At 48.8% G+C, this 13,192-nt stretch overlaps 1 protein-coding gene across 1 annotated transcript; it reads right to left on the bottom strand.

Moving 5' to 3' along the window:
- Positions 1-3,239: 3,239 nt before the first annotated feature.
- ASB1 (ankyrin repeat and SOCS box containing 1) lies at positions 3,240-13,145 on the bottom strand. Its single transcript, XM_009282011.1, has 4 exons — positions 12,904-13,145; positions 10,649-10,951; positions 5,776-6,161; positions 3,240-3,849 (listed from the first exon to the last, which is right to left on the bottom strand). Exons 1-4 carry the CDS (start codon positions 13,143-13,145, stop codon positions 3,716-3,718), a joined length of 1,065 nt encoding a protein of 354 aa, XP_009280286.1. The 3' UTR covers positions 3,240-3,715.
- Between the last annotated feature and the right edge of the window lie 47 nt (positions 13,146-13,192).

The raw sequence follows: 13,192 nt of genomic DNA, 5'->3' as shown, positions 1-13,192 counted from the left end.
CCAAGTGATTGATGAACTTCAAGCTTGTTTGCTATTGGGTTGGGAGAACCATCCTTTGACCCGTGGATCAGGGGCTGGAGATATCCATGGTCAGAGGAATCCATTGGACACCACACCGGTTGGATTTGAAGACCCATGTAGTCCTTCAAGCTTGAGGTCAAAAGAACTACTCATACATAGAAGTTCAGCGCACTGTTGGAGCACCATGATCATCATATCTCAAATTATAAATAAAGAATGGTAAACTAACAGAGGTCAAAGTCCCCACCCCCAGCATGGCTTGAGCTTGCCAGTGGGACCCACAAAGGAATCATATCAGTACCAAGTATTGATTCTGTACATGGGAAGAGGGTGCTCTTCTCAATTTCACGCACATGGGAGCTATGGTTCTGGGAGAGAGCGCGGTTGCTAGACTGGTCAGGGTGCCACTGGCTGGCTATCCATAAGCGTGTTGTAGGACAGTGTCAGTCAAGGGCACAATGGTCAACAAATGAAATACTGAAAGCATGAAAATTGTAACAGGTCATCTGCAGAGGCTTAGCTTTAACTAGATACTCGAGTTACATCAGGCACTGTGTTAATCATGCCCATAACAACTAAATTCTCCGAATTTCTTTGGGCCACCCTCCGTCATCCACACCGTGGCATTTCACCATAGCTCATTCCAGGTGGAGCCAGCTCTCCCCAGAGGAGCATATGCCTTCCGCATCCACCCTACTACCTTCTCCCAAAAGGCACTAATGTGTGACCAGTTTGCAAAACTGTCTGAACAAGTAAAAATCAAGGGGGAAAAAGTCGACCCAAAGAAGCTGTTGCCATTGCATTTTCTCAAGACAACCTCCCTCATTTTCTGCTTCTACACTGGAGCTAAAGAGTATGTTCGGCCCGTGCTCCTGCAAAACATTATGGTTCCACCAGCAAGGTGACAAGAGACTTTACAACCTGTTTGCATCTTTCAGGCATGTTAACACTTCTATAAAGCAAGCGCACAACTATCAAGCAACATGCTCATGGCCTGCCCTGGCCTCCAGCATGGTGAAAACCTAAACCATCTGCAAGCCTGAAAAGGAAACGGTGCAAAACTGCTGCCTTCTCACCTTGAAAGCATGCCTACAGCTACACATCCTTGCCATTATATCTCACCTGATGAGAGTTTTGAAAGTATCCTTTGCTTTGGTATCTGAGCACTGAGTGTAACCACCACACTTCAGCCTGTTCTCAGCAGTGCAAATTTTGCCACCTTATCCTAAAATCAGTGAGCGGAGCAATGTAAGGGGCCAAGTGGACCTTTCAGACCTGGCCATGGAACTGAAATAACAGGAAACAATCAGGGACTGCATTTTTCCTACCCTTCCTCCTTCTCTGAAAGCATCTTGGAAAGGCACATGTTCTTCAGCAGATAATAAAACATACAAGGAAGTCCATCGTTGCTTATTGAACTCCACCCTAAACACATCCCATAGCGGGATAACCAGAAACTGAACTATGATTTTGCATTCATGTATGCCTCTGGAAAAAGAACATTTTGTAACTAGCGTCAAGACCTATGGGGCAAGTCCATGGGGCGAGTCTATGGGGCAGCCCTGAGGACCTACTCCTATAGAGGCAGGATAACCAGGGCTGTCAGCCAAAGGCATTCAAAGCCAAAATACAAGGTAGCTTAAACAACCCCACTTCCCTGTTACTGCAGCAGGTCAAGGAGAAGAGCGACCAGAGCTAGACCCCGTTCCCAGGAGGGGTTGTCGTACTGTCCTTGCCATCCCATGCTTAACTCAGCTCTCAACAACAGGTCCCTAGGCACTAATACCATACAATAAATAAATCGCCAACATCTTTAGGATCACATCTGGAAAAATACCCTTGCCAACTGCAGGAGCATGGGAAGAACATCTGGCAAAGAAAAAATCAACTTATAACACAGGGACTAGAAAGAACTTGAATCGGTAAAGTAAAAGCAAGTACCAATTATCACCTGAGTTTTTACCCAAGATCCTGAGGGACCATCATCTCTGTCTTTCTCAAGTTGCTATTTTGACAGTGTTTCCTATACAATGACTACATCGCTACCTTGAAGGAGCTGGCTGACCCTGAGATCCCAATGAAAGGCTGTTGACTCACTGCAGAATGACACTCTTCTGTGAGCTTGTGACATGAAGGTAAACAGCAGTGTAGAGGCACTGGAAATCAAAGGAGCCCAGGCTGCTGGATACAACACTGCATTTAGAAGCACATAACCTCCTAACTTCAAGAAAAGACAAGAAGTCCTTTCTTCTCCCTTTTCCACAATGCCGGTAAAGCAGTATGCAAACAAAAAGACCTGTTAAGTGGATCTGGAAGGGTTTTCTCTGGTCATACTGCCACCGTGGGATATGGAGTAAAAGGTAGGTAGGAACTTCTATCTCCATGTGCTGTGCATTGTCAGCTACTTTACTGGGCCTTCAGTAAAATCATAATCACTGCAATATTGTAAGCAGGCAGTCTAGACATCATTTTGGTGTCTTTTTCTTCATAATCACAGAGATATATTCACAGGCAGTGCATCAACTACCATCCAGCACAGCAACACAACAGTTTAATTTAGCAACCCCTCCACTGTTGCTCCTGATAGCTCTCAAATATTCAAACCCATTTTACAGTGAACAGATTAATTTAGCCACTGGTTTTCCAAAAAGTACCCTAGAAATTTTTCAGGTTCACATGCTGGCTTCATCTGAGTATCACAGTCTTTGTCCCACCACCACTGCAGTGGCGACTGAACCATAGGGATCACATCCCCACAACAGGCTGTGTAGCTATCAGTTTCCAGAGGTGAAACTACCTTTTCCTCTTCTCTCCACGTTTTCTCATTCGTGCTATGGCCGTGGTCATGAGACTTGACCCAGTCCCAGGCAGTCGGGAGGAGGACTGGCCAGCCCCTGCCTTGTCCATCACAGTGCTGGAGGGAGAGCCAAGCTGCCACAGCAGATCTGGTGCTCTATAGAAACGACTCAGACAGGATAGGATTACATATTCTGCTACTCTCCCATCTGTGCAATGGGGCCTCTACACAAAGAAAGCCAAGTCAGCAGCTACCTTGCAGCATGTAGAGACACGGATACAATTCTCCAAGTAACACACAGCACTGGACAGGAAACTTGATGCATTTCACGCCAGAAGAGGACAGAAGAAAATACACCCACTTTTACAGCAGCAATCACAAACTCCATAGGGAAGAGAAAGGCCAGGTACTGACGGCAGAAAGAGAACAGTGCTGTTGTAAAACCCTTACAAGGCGCGGAGACACTCCCTTGTATGCTATAGGAAGAGGAAAGGCTCGAGCACGGACACTTGCCCCACACAGAAGTTCCACTGAGACCCAAGTTGTGTGTAACACAGAGCAATAACAGAGGTAGAGTCATAACAAACAGACATATGCTAACAGCTATAGGGGATATATTGTATTTGCTCATGTAACAGCCACACACGCTTACTGGCCTCATCACCCAACCAGTTGCAAACAAGAGATCACCAGTTAGATAACTGGTAGCTTAAGAATAGACACACAAAATCACTGCACCCTAAATTTGGAGGGGAAAAATCACAGGGGCAGGGAATTATGTGAACTCCATGAGCAATACAGTATTTCACTGTGGGGGAAGGGTTAGGATTGGCACCTGGCTTTATCAGCGCACTCATTTACCAAATCAAACTGTCCCGGAAAGCAGCCAGTTGCCCTTTAACTGTGTTCATGAAGTAAAAATTGTTTAATGGGGTCTGGGATTGGAAGGATATGGATCAGATCCAGACGAGATTTGCCAAGTATTCTTCGTACAGCTATGCGGCAGAGAGACAAGAGGCTCCGGGTGCGGCCTGCAGTAAAGAAAGCAGAGAAAAACTATTGAGGGACAGAGAGAGGAAGAGAGAGGGATAACAGCGAGTAAATTGTGCTGAAATCTGGCTGACAGCAGAGGAGCCATTTACCCCTTCCAAACGCCAAGGCCACGTCCTGCACAGCAACACAAAGGCAGCACAGGAGAGCTGCGCATGCACAAATCCTCCCTGCGAGGAGGCCAAACCTTTTGGCCAAAGACTTGCAGCAACAACAGCTGCCACATGGGCAGTTTGGAAGGGCAAGCTGGAGACTGCATGGGGTTGTGACCATGGAGCCAGTCCCTGCATGAGAGGGTTCAAGAGATCACTGCCAAATCCACACCAGGGGAGGCTGTGAGAGGCTTTATACTATTCGGATCACTTTAAAATAATGTGGATTTTACTTTTGCTCTAAACCACCCCCTGGGAAACAACAGCATTGACGGTCAGCTCAGGCCTTATCCCAACTTTCTTTTGAGGGCTTCTTTTGAGTTCATGGAAAGCTCTTCCAGCACAGGGACAAGAGAATGGTGGTGTCCATGTTGATTCAGGAACTGGACCTCCAAGGCACCACTCCATTATCCTGCATGCTCTACCTGAGGAGTCCCATTTGCCTCCTAAACCCAGGCTTAATGGAAACCACCTGCTCCAGCTTATGTGTGCCTCTTCTCAGCAAAAGTCCAGGCAGGTTTAAAAACCAGGCACGTGCAAAACTGTATAACTTTGGGGTGGGGGCTGGGGGTTGTATCCCACATCCTGAATCCCTTTCAAATTTCTCTGGAGTTTGAGAGGGAAACCCCACTTCTGACCCTGGTGCAAAGCCCTGGCCTTCACCAGCTGAGCCTGGTGGTTTTACGAGGGGCTGCCCTTGCTGGAACAAGGGTGCACACTGTATTGATGTTGCTTTTGTTACCAAAAAGAAACAAATAGCAGGTAAATTCAGGTATGTTCAGGTCTGAGTCTCTGGTTTACTTCTTTTGTAACTCATTTTCTTCCCAGAGGATGTTAAATGCAAAAAGCCAGCTTTTTCCCCACCTTTTCCACCAGCATCTGAGCTCGCCCCTGCCATTTGCTACAACCATTTGTAACTTTACTTCCCAAGTAGCCTGTCCAGATACAACTACCTCTTGGGTCCCTCCCTGGGCACCCCTGCAGAGCACAGGGTCACTCAAGAACAGTGAGGGCACATCTGCATGGCTTCGGAGAACTGGGTCTCACTGGATATGCCATAACCTGCCTGTGGTTTGCAGACCTAAAGCCCAGCTCTGATAGGACCCCACTGTCTAAACCTTGCCTCAGGCTGCTGAGGACATGGTTAGGCAATGGAAAAGAGCTGGGAGAAAGATAAAAAAGGTAAAGTTACAGACAGAGGTTGGGGTGCTGAGATAGGCATCACTGGTAGCTGAAGGACTCAAGAGGGAAAACACCACGTGAACGTACAAAATGCAACAGGAGAAAAACAGGGAGTCTAGCTGGAGGCTTATGGGGAAGCCATTGGGTTGAGTCATCAGTGTTGACAGAGCCGGAGGCAGGCAGCCGCTCAGCAACACTGAGGATCACGCCAGGGAGCCGCAGAGGCCAGCCCTAGGGTCCTCTCCTGCCTGATGCCTGCCTGGCCAGCAACAGCTCTTTGGGAGCCATGTGAGGGGTGGTGAAGTCATTAACGCTTAGCTTAACAGCTTGTTAAATCCCAGTTATCTTTTTTGTGTGCTAGAATTGCTTTACACTTTTAAGTTAGGTATAACCTGTTTACACAATCTTTTTGCACTTGGCTGAAGGCACCTGAACAAACAGACCCAAAGAGGATGGTAACACCCACCCTACCACCTTAACAGCTCCTAACTACCAAATAAACTCTCCAAAGAGTTATCTTGAATCCAGAGCAAGATAAAACCAGCGCCACTTCAGTAAGTCAAAGCCACTTACCCCTTGCTTCTTTGAACACCTGCAGAGCCTCAGGGTTGACTTTGACCCTTCCCGTGGATTCAACTCCCAAGGCCTCCACTTTCACCAGGTTCAGATTGGCTCCAAAGTCAATCAAGAGGTGGACAAATGCTGCTTCACAGCCATGCCGCAGGACAGCGTCCATCACACACACTGGGGAGCCCCGGGAGAAGCCTTGGATGTTGATGGGCCCGCAGCAGTTAAAATCCGGGTTGGCTCCTGCCTGGAGCAGCAGCTGGAAGCACTGGAGGTTGTGGTAGGCGGCGCTGATGTACAGTGGGCAGACCACCAGCGTGGTGAGGGGTCGCAGGGAGAGGCTAGGGACCCGGGAAGTGAGGTGGTGATTCACGTCCACGTCTGCGCCGTACCTGGATGGGTGAGAGAGAAGAGCAGAGGTTTGGAAACAAGGGCAACAGCACCCCAGGGAGACAAAATGGCAGGGGGTGAGGCTGAAGGACACCCAGAGGGTGAGCACCCTGCCTGTCTTTGGTACCTCTGGGGCCCACCACCCAAGAACCACCCATACCTACCCTGAGAGGGGCCTTGCAGGGCTTCTGAGCGGGGATGCCGTATCCAGCACGGTCTGATCTTCAAGAAGCAAAGCTGTTTCTCTGCCCGCAACAGCCCAGGCTCGGGAGAGAGCAGCTGAGGAACATCTTTCCTTGCCCTCCTGAAGGATGTGGCAAGCACAGCCTTGGCACAAAGGACAGCTCAGCCCTGAGCCAGCACCACGTAATGTTGGATACTAATGAGCTGGCTGGGGAGTGGGGATGTTTCCAAATGACTCATTTGAAGATATGCAGTGAAATAACTTCCCCACCAGGATAAAACAGGCCAAAAAGCAATACAGGCAATTGATCTGACTGTCACAGACAGCAGGGAAAATGAAACAGAAATCTGTGCATAACAGCAAAACGTGTATGACAAAATCCTGCTCCCGAAGGAACTGGGGTGGTTGAAATCCCATCAGAAATCCCATCAGGGAGTCAAAAAGAGGCCTTTTCCCTAGTATTCAGCTCAGCTGAAGGGATGCACCCACCAACTCTCAGCACGTAGGAAACTGGAAAAACACAAAATAATTGCGTCAGACCTTCCGCTCTCCCTGTCCATCCTGCACAGCTCCATTCACAGGTTGTATATTGTACTAGATACTGCACAAGAGATTACAGTTCACTGGCCAGCACTCCAGGTGCTGAAGGGTAAACCTCAACGAGCTGCAGCAGCAAACCTCTCAAGCCTTCTGCAACTGGCTCATGCCTCACTCTACACTACAGAGAAACCCATTCCTCACATCTTCGCCGCGTGGTGCCATGGTGTCCCAACTGCTCCATAAGCCCTGCGGCCAGAGCAAAGTGGGCTGAGGCTTGCTGTGGCGTAGAGAAGGCGTGTGAACAGGCTAAAGCCCTGCTCAATGGACACCAGCATTGTCATCAAACAGAAGCAGTGCCCGCAGCATACTTCTTTTTGGGAAGTACAGATGGCACTAAGTTGTGAACAAACAGAAAACAAGGCTTATTGGCTTTGGTTCCTTTCATTTTTTTGGAGGAAGTAAAGAATGCGGCCAAATAAATGGGAGCAAAAAGGCCAACTGTTGCTCTCTGGAAAAGCATGGAATTTGAAAAACGGCAATGCTGCAGAAAGAAGAGATGGCAGAAATAAGCACTTATTTCCCCCAGGCTGGGTAACACCCAAGCAGTGGGGACGCTAACTCCATCTACTTCACATGCAACTTGGACAGGAACAAGGAGGAAGACAACGCAATCCCCTAAGGAGTAGCTGGTTTTAATTGCAGCATTGCATATCAAGCAAAGCCTTGTCCCTTCTCCCCACAGAGGGATAAAAGGTTCCTTCACCCGCCAGTCCCCCTCCTAAAATTGCAGACTAAGCATTCAGAGAACTAGATTTTTTCTATCTTCCTAGATAGCATTATATTCCTTTCTGCAGTTAATAAAACAAATAAGGAAACCACCTGGGGACAAATTCTGCCTCAAGGCAAGCACAGCTCTTGCTGAACCCAGTAGGGACTGGTCCCTATCCAGCACATACTTAACCAAATGCTTCAATTCTGAGGAAAGGAATAGTCTCATTTAAATTAAGCACACACAGAACAAGGGCCGAGGAAACTTGTCTAAGAGCTGCAAATGGCATGCAATGTATTTGTACCCCAATGCACAAGATCTCCCAAGCATGAACATCTTGGCTGAGATCTCAGGAGACCTGTGGGGTGGAGAAATGAAGAAAAAGGATGGAGCTAGGCAGTAACAACACTGCTGAGTGTGAGCTGGTCCTCGCACCAGCCACAGGACCAAGCTTTGCTTCCCAGGCCAGGCAGCTGGCCCAGGGATTACTGCAAACTAAGGGGACATTCCCATCTTTTGGAGACTTCCACAGCACTTTGCTGAATCTGCATCACTTCACCTATGTTGGAGCACAGAGGGCTAAATAAGAAAAGGTGTCTGTTCTAGACAATCGCACATATTCCCTGTAGATAAACCTCTTAAAATCAGACTACATGAGCATTTGGATAGATTCATCTGTGCTGCTGCGGGACTTTCACAGGGCTGTTGTATGGCCACTGCCTCTAATGGCCATGTTCCTGACCAGACAGCACGTACCCCTTCATTTCAGTCCTTTTTTTTCATTATTGTCATCAAAATTCTTGGTGGAAACCCCCAATTCAAAGCAAAATACAAAATTCTGCTTTTATCACAGTTAGGCATGCACCTGCGGCATTGGGATGATTTGTCAGATCTCTTTTTCACTGTTTTTAGTGTGGCAAAAGGATCCTCTTGTCCTTAATACACTGGATCAGCCCTCAGTTACACTGCCAGTATAATGTAGCAGTTCGATCCCATCGCAGCATGATCACATCACAAGCTCGTAGGAAAGTAATCTATACCCTGGCAATATAACCATAAATATTTCCGCCAGCCGTCTTATAAAACGGATCGCCATTCCATAGCTATGTGTGTATTTACTATTAACGGATACAATTTCACCTATTGCTTGGTTAGCTGGTTCAGCAATTGTGGTAGGATTCAGGAATCCTGATTGTGCTACCATAAGATTAAAAAAAAAAAAAAAATTAACCAGATGATGTTTAGACACCTGCAGCAAGCCTGAACTGGGTTGGGCTTTCTTTTCAGGACACTGAGGCTCTCTCAAGCTGAATATGCTGAAATATTTCCTTATATCTCAGTAAATGTGTCTTCCTCATCGCATTCCCCCTGCCAAATCCTTTAAATCAACATTTTAAAAATCTCTGAGTGAGCTTTGTAACGTAAGACTGCATTTTAAAGTAAGCAACTCTGAACAGATCTGTGAAATCCGTACTCCGAGATATTTGAAATTTTGGGCAATCTGACAACTTGGTATTAGCTTAGCAGCCTTGGGAGAGACATTGACTAATAAAAAGATATTGGACAAACTCCAGTTAATTTTTAATCCTGAAAGTTTTCCAAAATCTTGCTTTTAATGTTGATGGCAAGGTATCCCAAGGAGTAGACACATAAATCAATGCATCAGCTCTCCATGTGCTGCTGAAATACCATTTGCTGCATTTCACCCTGCCTTAGTGGATATATCAGGGGAGATTCTCAGGAATGCAGCATGTGAGCTGAACCCTGTACCAACAAGCACGTGGCGATGGGGACATCCTTCTCTCAGCTGCTGAGAAAGGAGCAAGGAGGGGAGACCGTCTCTCCTTCTTTCTACTTGCCAGCTTCCTTAAAGCTGCACTTGTATGAAAATTAACTTCCCCACAAGCAAAAAGGAAAGGAGAGAATCCCCAAGTATTTTGAAATTTTTCTATTCAAATCCTTTTGGTTGTTATTTTCTAGCATTTGCAGTCATTGAAGGGATTCCTTGGAGACTGTTTCTGTGTGAATCCAAATAAACTTTCTTCTCTTTTACTGTATTTCTTTCTACAACCTACATTTTGCCCTTACGATCCCTTATTATTTGGTGTCAATGGCCCATATAGTTGCTCAGCATGGTCCCTTATACAAAAAGCTTCCAATTTAGAAGAAAGCAGGTATCATGGCACGCCACAGAGAAAGAAACTCAAGTTTGCACAGCCTACTGCTAGACCTTGAGCCCACTCACTGCTGGTGCTGCAGAGGAAGTTTCCCGAGGGATAGGTCACCAGGCACACACCACCCAGCTAAGGTTACTGTTCATCACCTCATAGTGATGGCTGTCACTCCCTGCCCCAGAGATGCTACCCCTTTGATGGAGCTGTGCATCAGGTATCCAGCAAGGGGAGACTGAATCAGATGCCACGGAGGGTGTCCTAGTAATGGGCAAAAGCCAGGCAGCCAAGAACAGACAGTGCCAGTGACAAGCATCACTCTTTCCAATGACAGAGAATGGTCAGAGCAGCAAAGCTACACAAAGGAGAAATACGTTTCCAAACAATTTTTGGTTCGCTGGAGGATCCACCTCACTCATAAATTCAGCCAGGGGCATGGACCTGGCAGTCGAGATGGAGGCAGGGGGGGAAGATACTTTGCAAGATTTGGCTCTGACTGAATAGTGGATGGTGGGCTCAGAAACGGAGACTCCTCTCTTGGGCTTTGTCTTAGGAGAACAGTCACGGGAGTCACACAGCAGGGCACAGACCTGTTGCCAGGGCCAAGCAATGGGGAAGACAAGGATGTCCCTTTGGGCACCTCTCCACCCTCTCTCCTCTCCATCTCTTGGGCAGCTTCACCAGGCCTGTGGAGGCACTGGGCACGCGAGGAGGGAACAGATGCTCCGAGCCCCATGGGGGAAAGATACCAAGGGAAGAAGAGAGGGAGGTAGAGCCACTTATCTCCCGCCCAGGACCATCTCCAGCCTGCACCCGAGCTCTCACCTGATCAGCTCCCGGAGGATGTCTGCCCGGCCCACACGTGCCGCGTGGTAGACAGGGGTGCTGCGGTGGTGCCGGCTGCCATTGGGGTCAGCCCCAGCTTCCAGGAGGATCTTGGCACACTCGAGGTGCCCGTTGACCACAGCCACGTAGAGGGCGGTCTGCCCCTTCACGTCCACCAAGTCGATCTCGGCCCCTTTGCGGAGGAGGAAGTCGACGCAGGGGCCGTGGCCAGCAGTGGCGGCGATGCGCAGCGGCGTGCAGGGCAGCCAGCCGCAGCACCACACTGACTTCTCGTTGATACGGCTGGCATCAGAAGGGAGAAGCGTTGGGTCAGAGAAGACCTCCTGCCACCTTGCGCCACCCCACCTCCCCCAGCCCTGGAGGAGGATGCTGGGAGAGCCCAGCCAGCTCCTTTGAAGTCTTCCTCCCCATTTTTGACACTTTATAGCAGGCCTGAACAGCTCCTACCAATAACCTGACTAGGCGCTGCATGTAGGTAGCCAGAGACTATGGCATGTACCGGAGCAGTGCCTGGAAGATGGGCTTTATCGCAGCTCTGCCGTGTCAGGAGCTGCACATATGCACCGTGAGGGACAAACCCTGCCTCAAAACTCAGTCAAGATTACCAATAAAAAAAAATAAAACACTCCCTTTTTACAGGGAAATGTCCCAAATCAGAAGTGACCAAGCTGGGGACCACAACCATTTAATTCAAGCTGCTCCAAAAGGGGCAGAAGGTTGTCAAAGCAGCAGGGAAACAGCAAGAGGACATGGGAGGAGGGGAGCAATGTACGGACATGCAGGCGTACATCCATATCACACCACTGGCAACATCCACACTCAGCCAGGCACCATGGGATGACATAAACACAAATCCAGGGAAACTCAGCCCTGCCAGCAAGGAGTAGGCTTGGGAGGTGCGGCCATCCTGCACTGAACAGCATAAGTAGGTCATTAGCATCCTTGTTGGATGGCTGTACTGGCATAAGAGCCTCTTCCAATTTATAGAAGACATGGCTCTGGCTGGCAGCTGCTTAGACCTCCTCTGAAATCACCTGTATTAGTTGTCATGCTCATCCAGGTCTCAGGTTAGCCCTACAAATCTCACAAACATCCAGACCTCACTCCCAAATTCTCTGCAAATCACTGCGGGTACCATTTTAGCAGAAACACGCAGAGAGGAAGGGATTTCTTTAAGGCAAATGTAGGCTGGCAAAAGTGCTCTTTAACCAGCACAGCAGTGGATTTGCTCTTCTAGCTCACTCCATGCAGGCCCATGTAACTGGTACAGGACAAAACAGTTTTTATACAGTGCATTTACAGAGTTTGCTAGGAGAACAATGCCACACAATTTTTTTTCAACCATGTTTTAGGAAGAGGAGTAGTATAAACCCCACATCAAGCCCTTAGCTGTCAAGTCTTATGATAAAAGTGCTCTCTTTAACCTTGGAGGTTTGGGGATCTCCATCCCATACCTACCCCCAAATTCAAAGAAGTCACTTCTCTGTTCACTTCACCACCTGTGTGATGGTGCTGCAGGTCCAGCCCTCCTCGTCCCGCCGAACTCTGCTTTTTCCTGCAAGGAAGGATGCCTGGCCCTGCTGCCACAGGGTTCCCGCACAGCATGGGACAAAAATAAGGCAAAAATCTCAGACCAAGGGACCTGAGAGCCCCAGCTGCTCAGGTGGCAGAAAGAGGGGTTGGGTCATTCTCATTTTTGCTGAAAGGACACTCTTCTTGAGGCTGGGAGACATTTTGCACTCTAAGCAGTTTTCTCCATGGTGCAGGAAAATTAATTAACTATCCTCATGGTCACAGACTTAGCACTGGGCAGATTTTGTAACATAGGGTGTTTCAGGTTTATATTCAATTGTAATCCCTTTTGTATGTTTTTCCCATTATATGTAGGCTCCTATTTTCATGGTATTACATTTCCACTCTGATCTGAAAAGAGCTCATGCGCGGCTGCCGCACGCTTGCGAACTGGCTTGAGATTTGCCTCCTGGGAGACCACGGGGGATGATTTCAGGGGCGAGCGGAGCATCCTCCCAACTTGACACCTCTCCTGTAAAAAAATGGAGCAGGATGGGGTCTCCAGAAGGAGCAGGCTGTGGGGAGATGGGTGTGGGGTGAGCAGCCCCAGGGAGCCACTAGCCAAAATCGTTTAAGCAGGACCTCGCACCCTTGTCCCCGTGAGGGTCTCCAAAGCCAGCGTGAGGGTGCGGGCAGGGTGGGGTGTGAGAAGCCCCCCTCACCTTTGGAAGCTCTCCTCTTGCAGCAAGCTCTTGAGGGTGGGCAGGTCCCCCACGTAGGCCGCATCGTGCAGCCGGGTGTCCTCGCAGTGCTCAATGGGGTGGTCGCAAAACTGCTCCCGCAGCCACTCCTTCAGGTTACGACCTGCGCTGGAGAGAGACGGGGGGAGCCGGGCTGAGCCCTGGATAGAGGCTGCCCGGGGCGGCGGGGAACGGAGAGGCTGTCCCGTCCCTTCCCGGCACATAGGCGAGCCCGAAAGGAGCCCCGGGGACGGCGGCGGGCCCACAGCGG

Source organism: Aptenodytes forsteri, unplaced genomic scaffold (genome assembly GCF_000699145.1).
Source record: "Aptenodytes forsteri isolate BGI_AS27 unplaced genomic scaffold, ASM69914v1 Scaffold443, whole genome shotgun sequence".
NCBI classification, from domain to species: Eukaryota; Metazoa; Chordata; class Aves; order Sphenisciformes; family Spheniscidae; genus Aptenodytes; species Aptenodytes forsteri.
Note: the sequence above shows the minus strand (reverse complement) of the source record. Positions and strands in the feature narration are given on the sequence as shown.

Excerpts from the sequence above, each read along its gene's own strand:
- ASB1 (XM_009282011.1), bottom strand. The coding sequence starts at position 13,145 with ATGTGCCGGGAAGGGACGGGACAGCCTCTCCGTTCCCCGCCGCCCCGG. Across the intron at positions 10,952-12,903 it reads CAAGAGGAGAGCTTCCAAAG|CCGTATCAACGAGAAGTCAG; the intron begins GTGAGGGGGGCT and ends TTCTGATGCCAG. Across the intron at positions 6,162-10,648 it reads ATCCTCCGGGAGCTGATCAG|GTACGGCGCAGACGTGGACG; the intron begins GTGAGAGCTCGG and ends TCACCCATCCAG.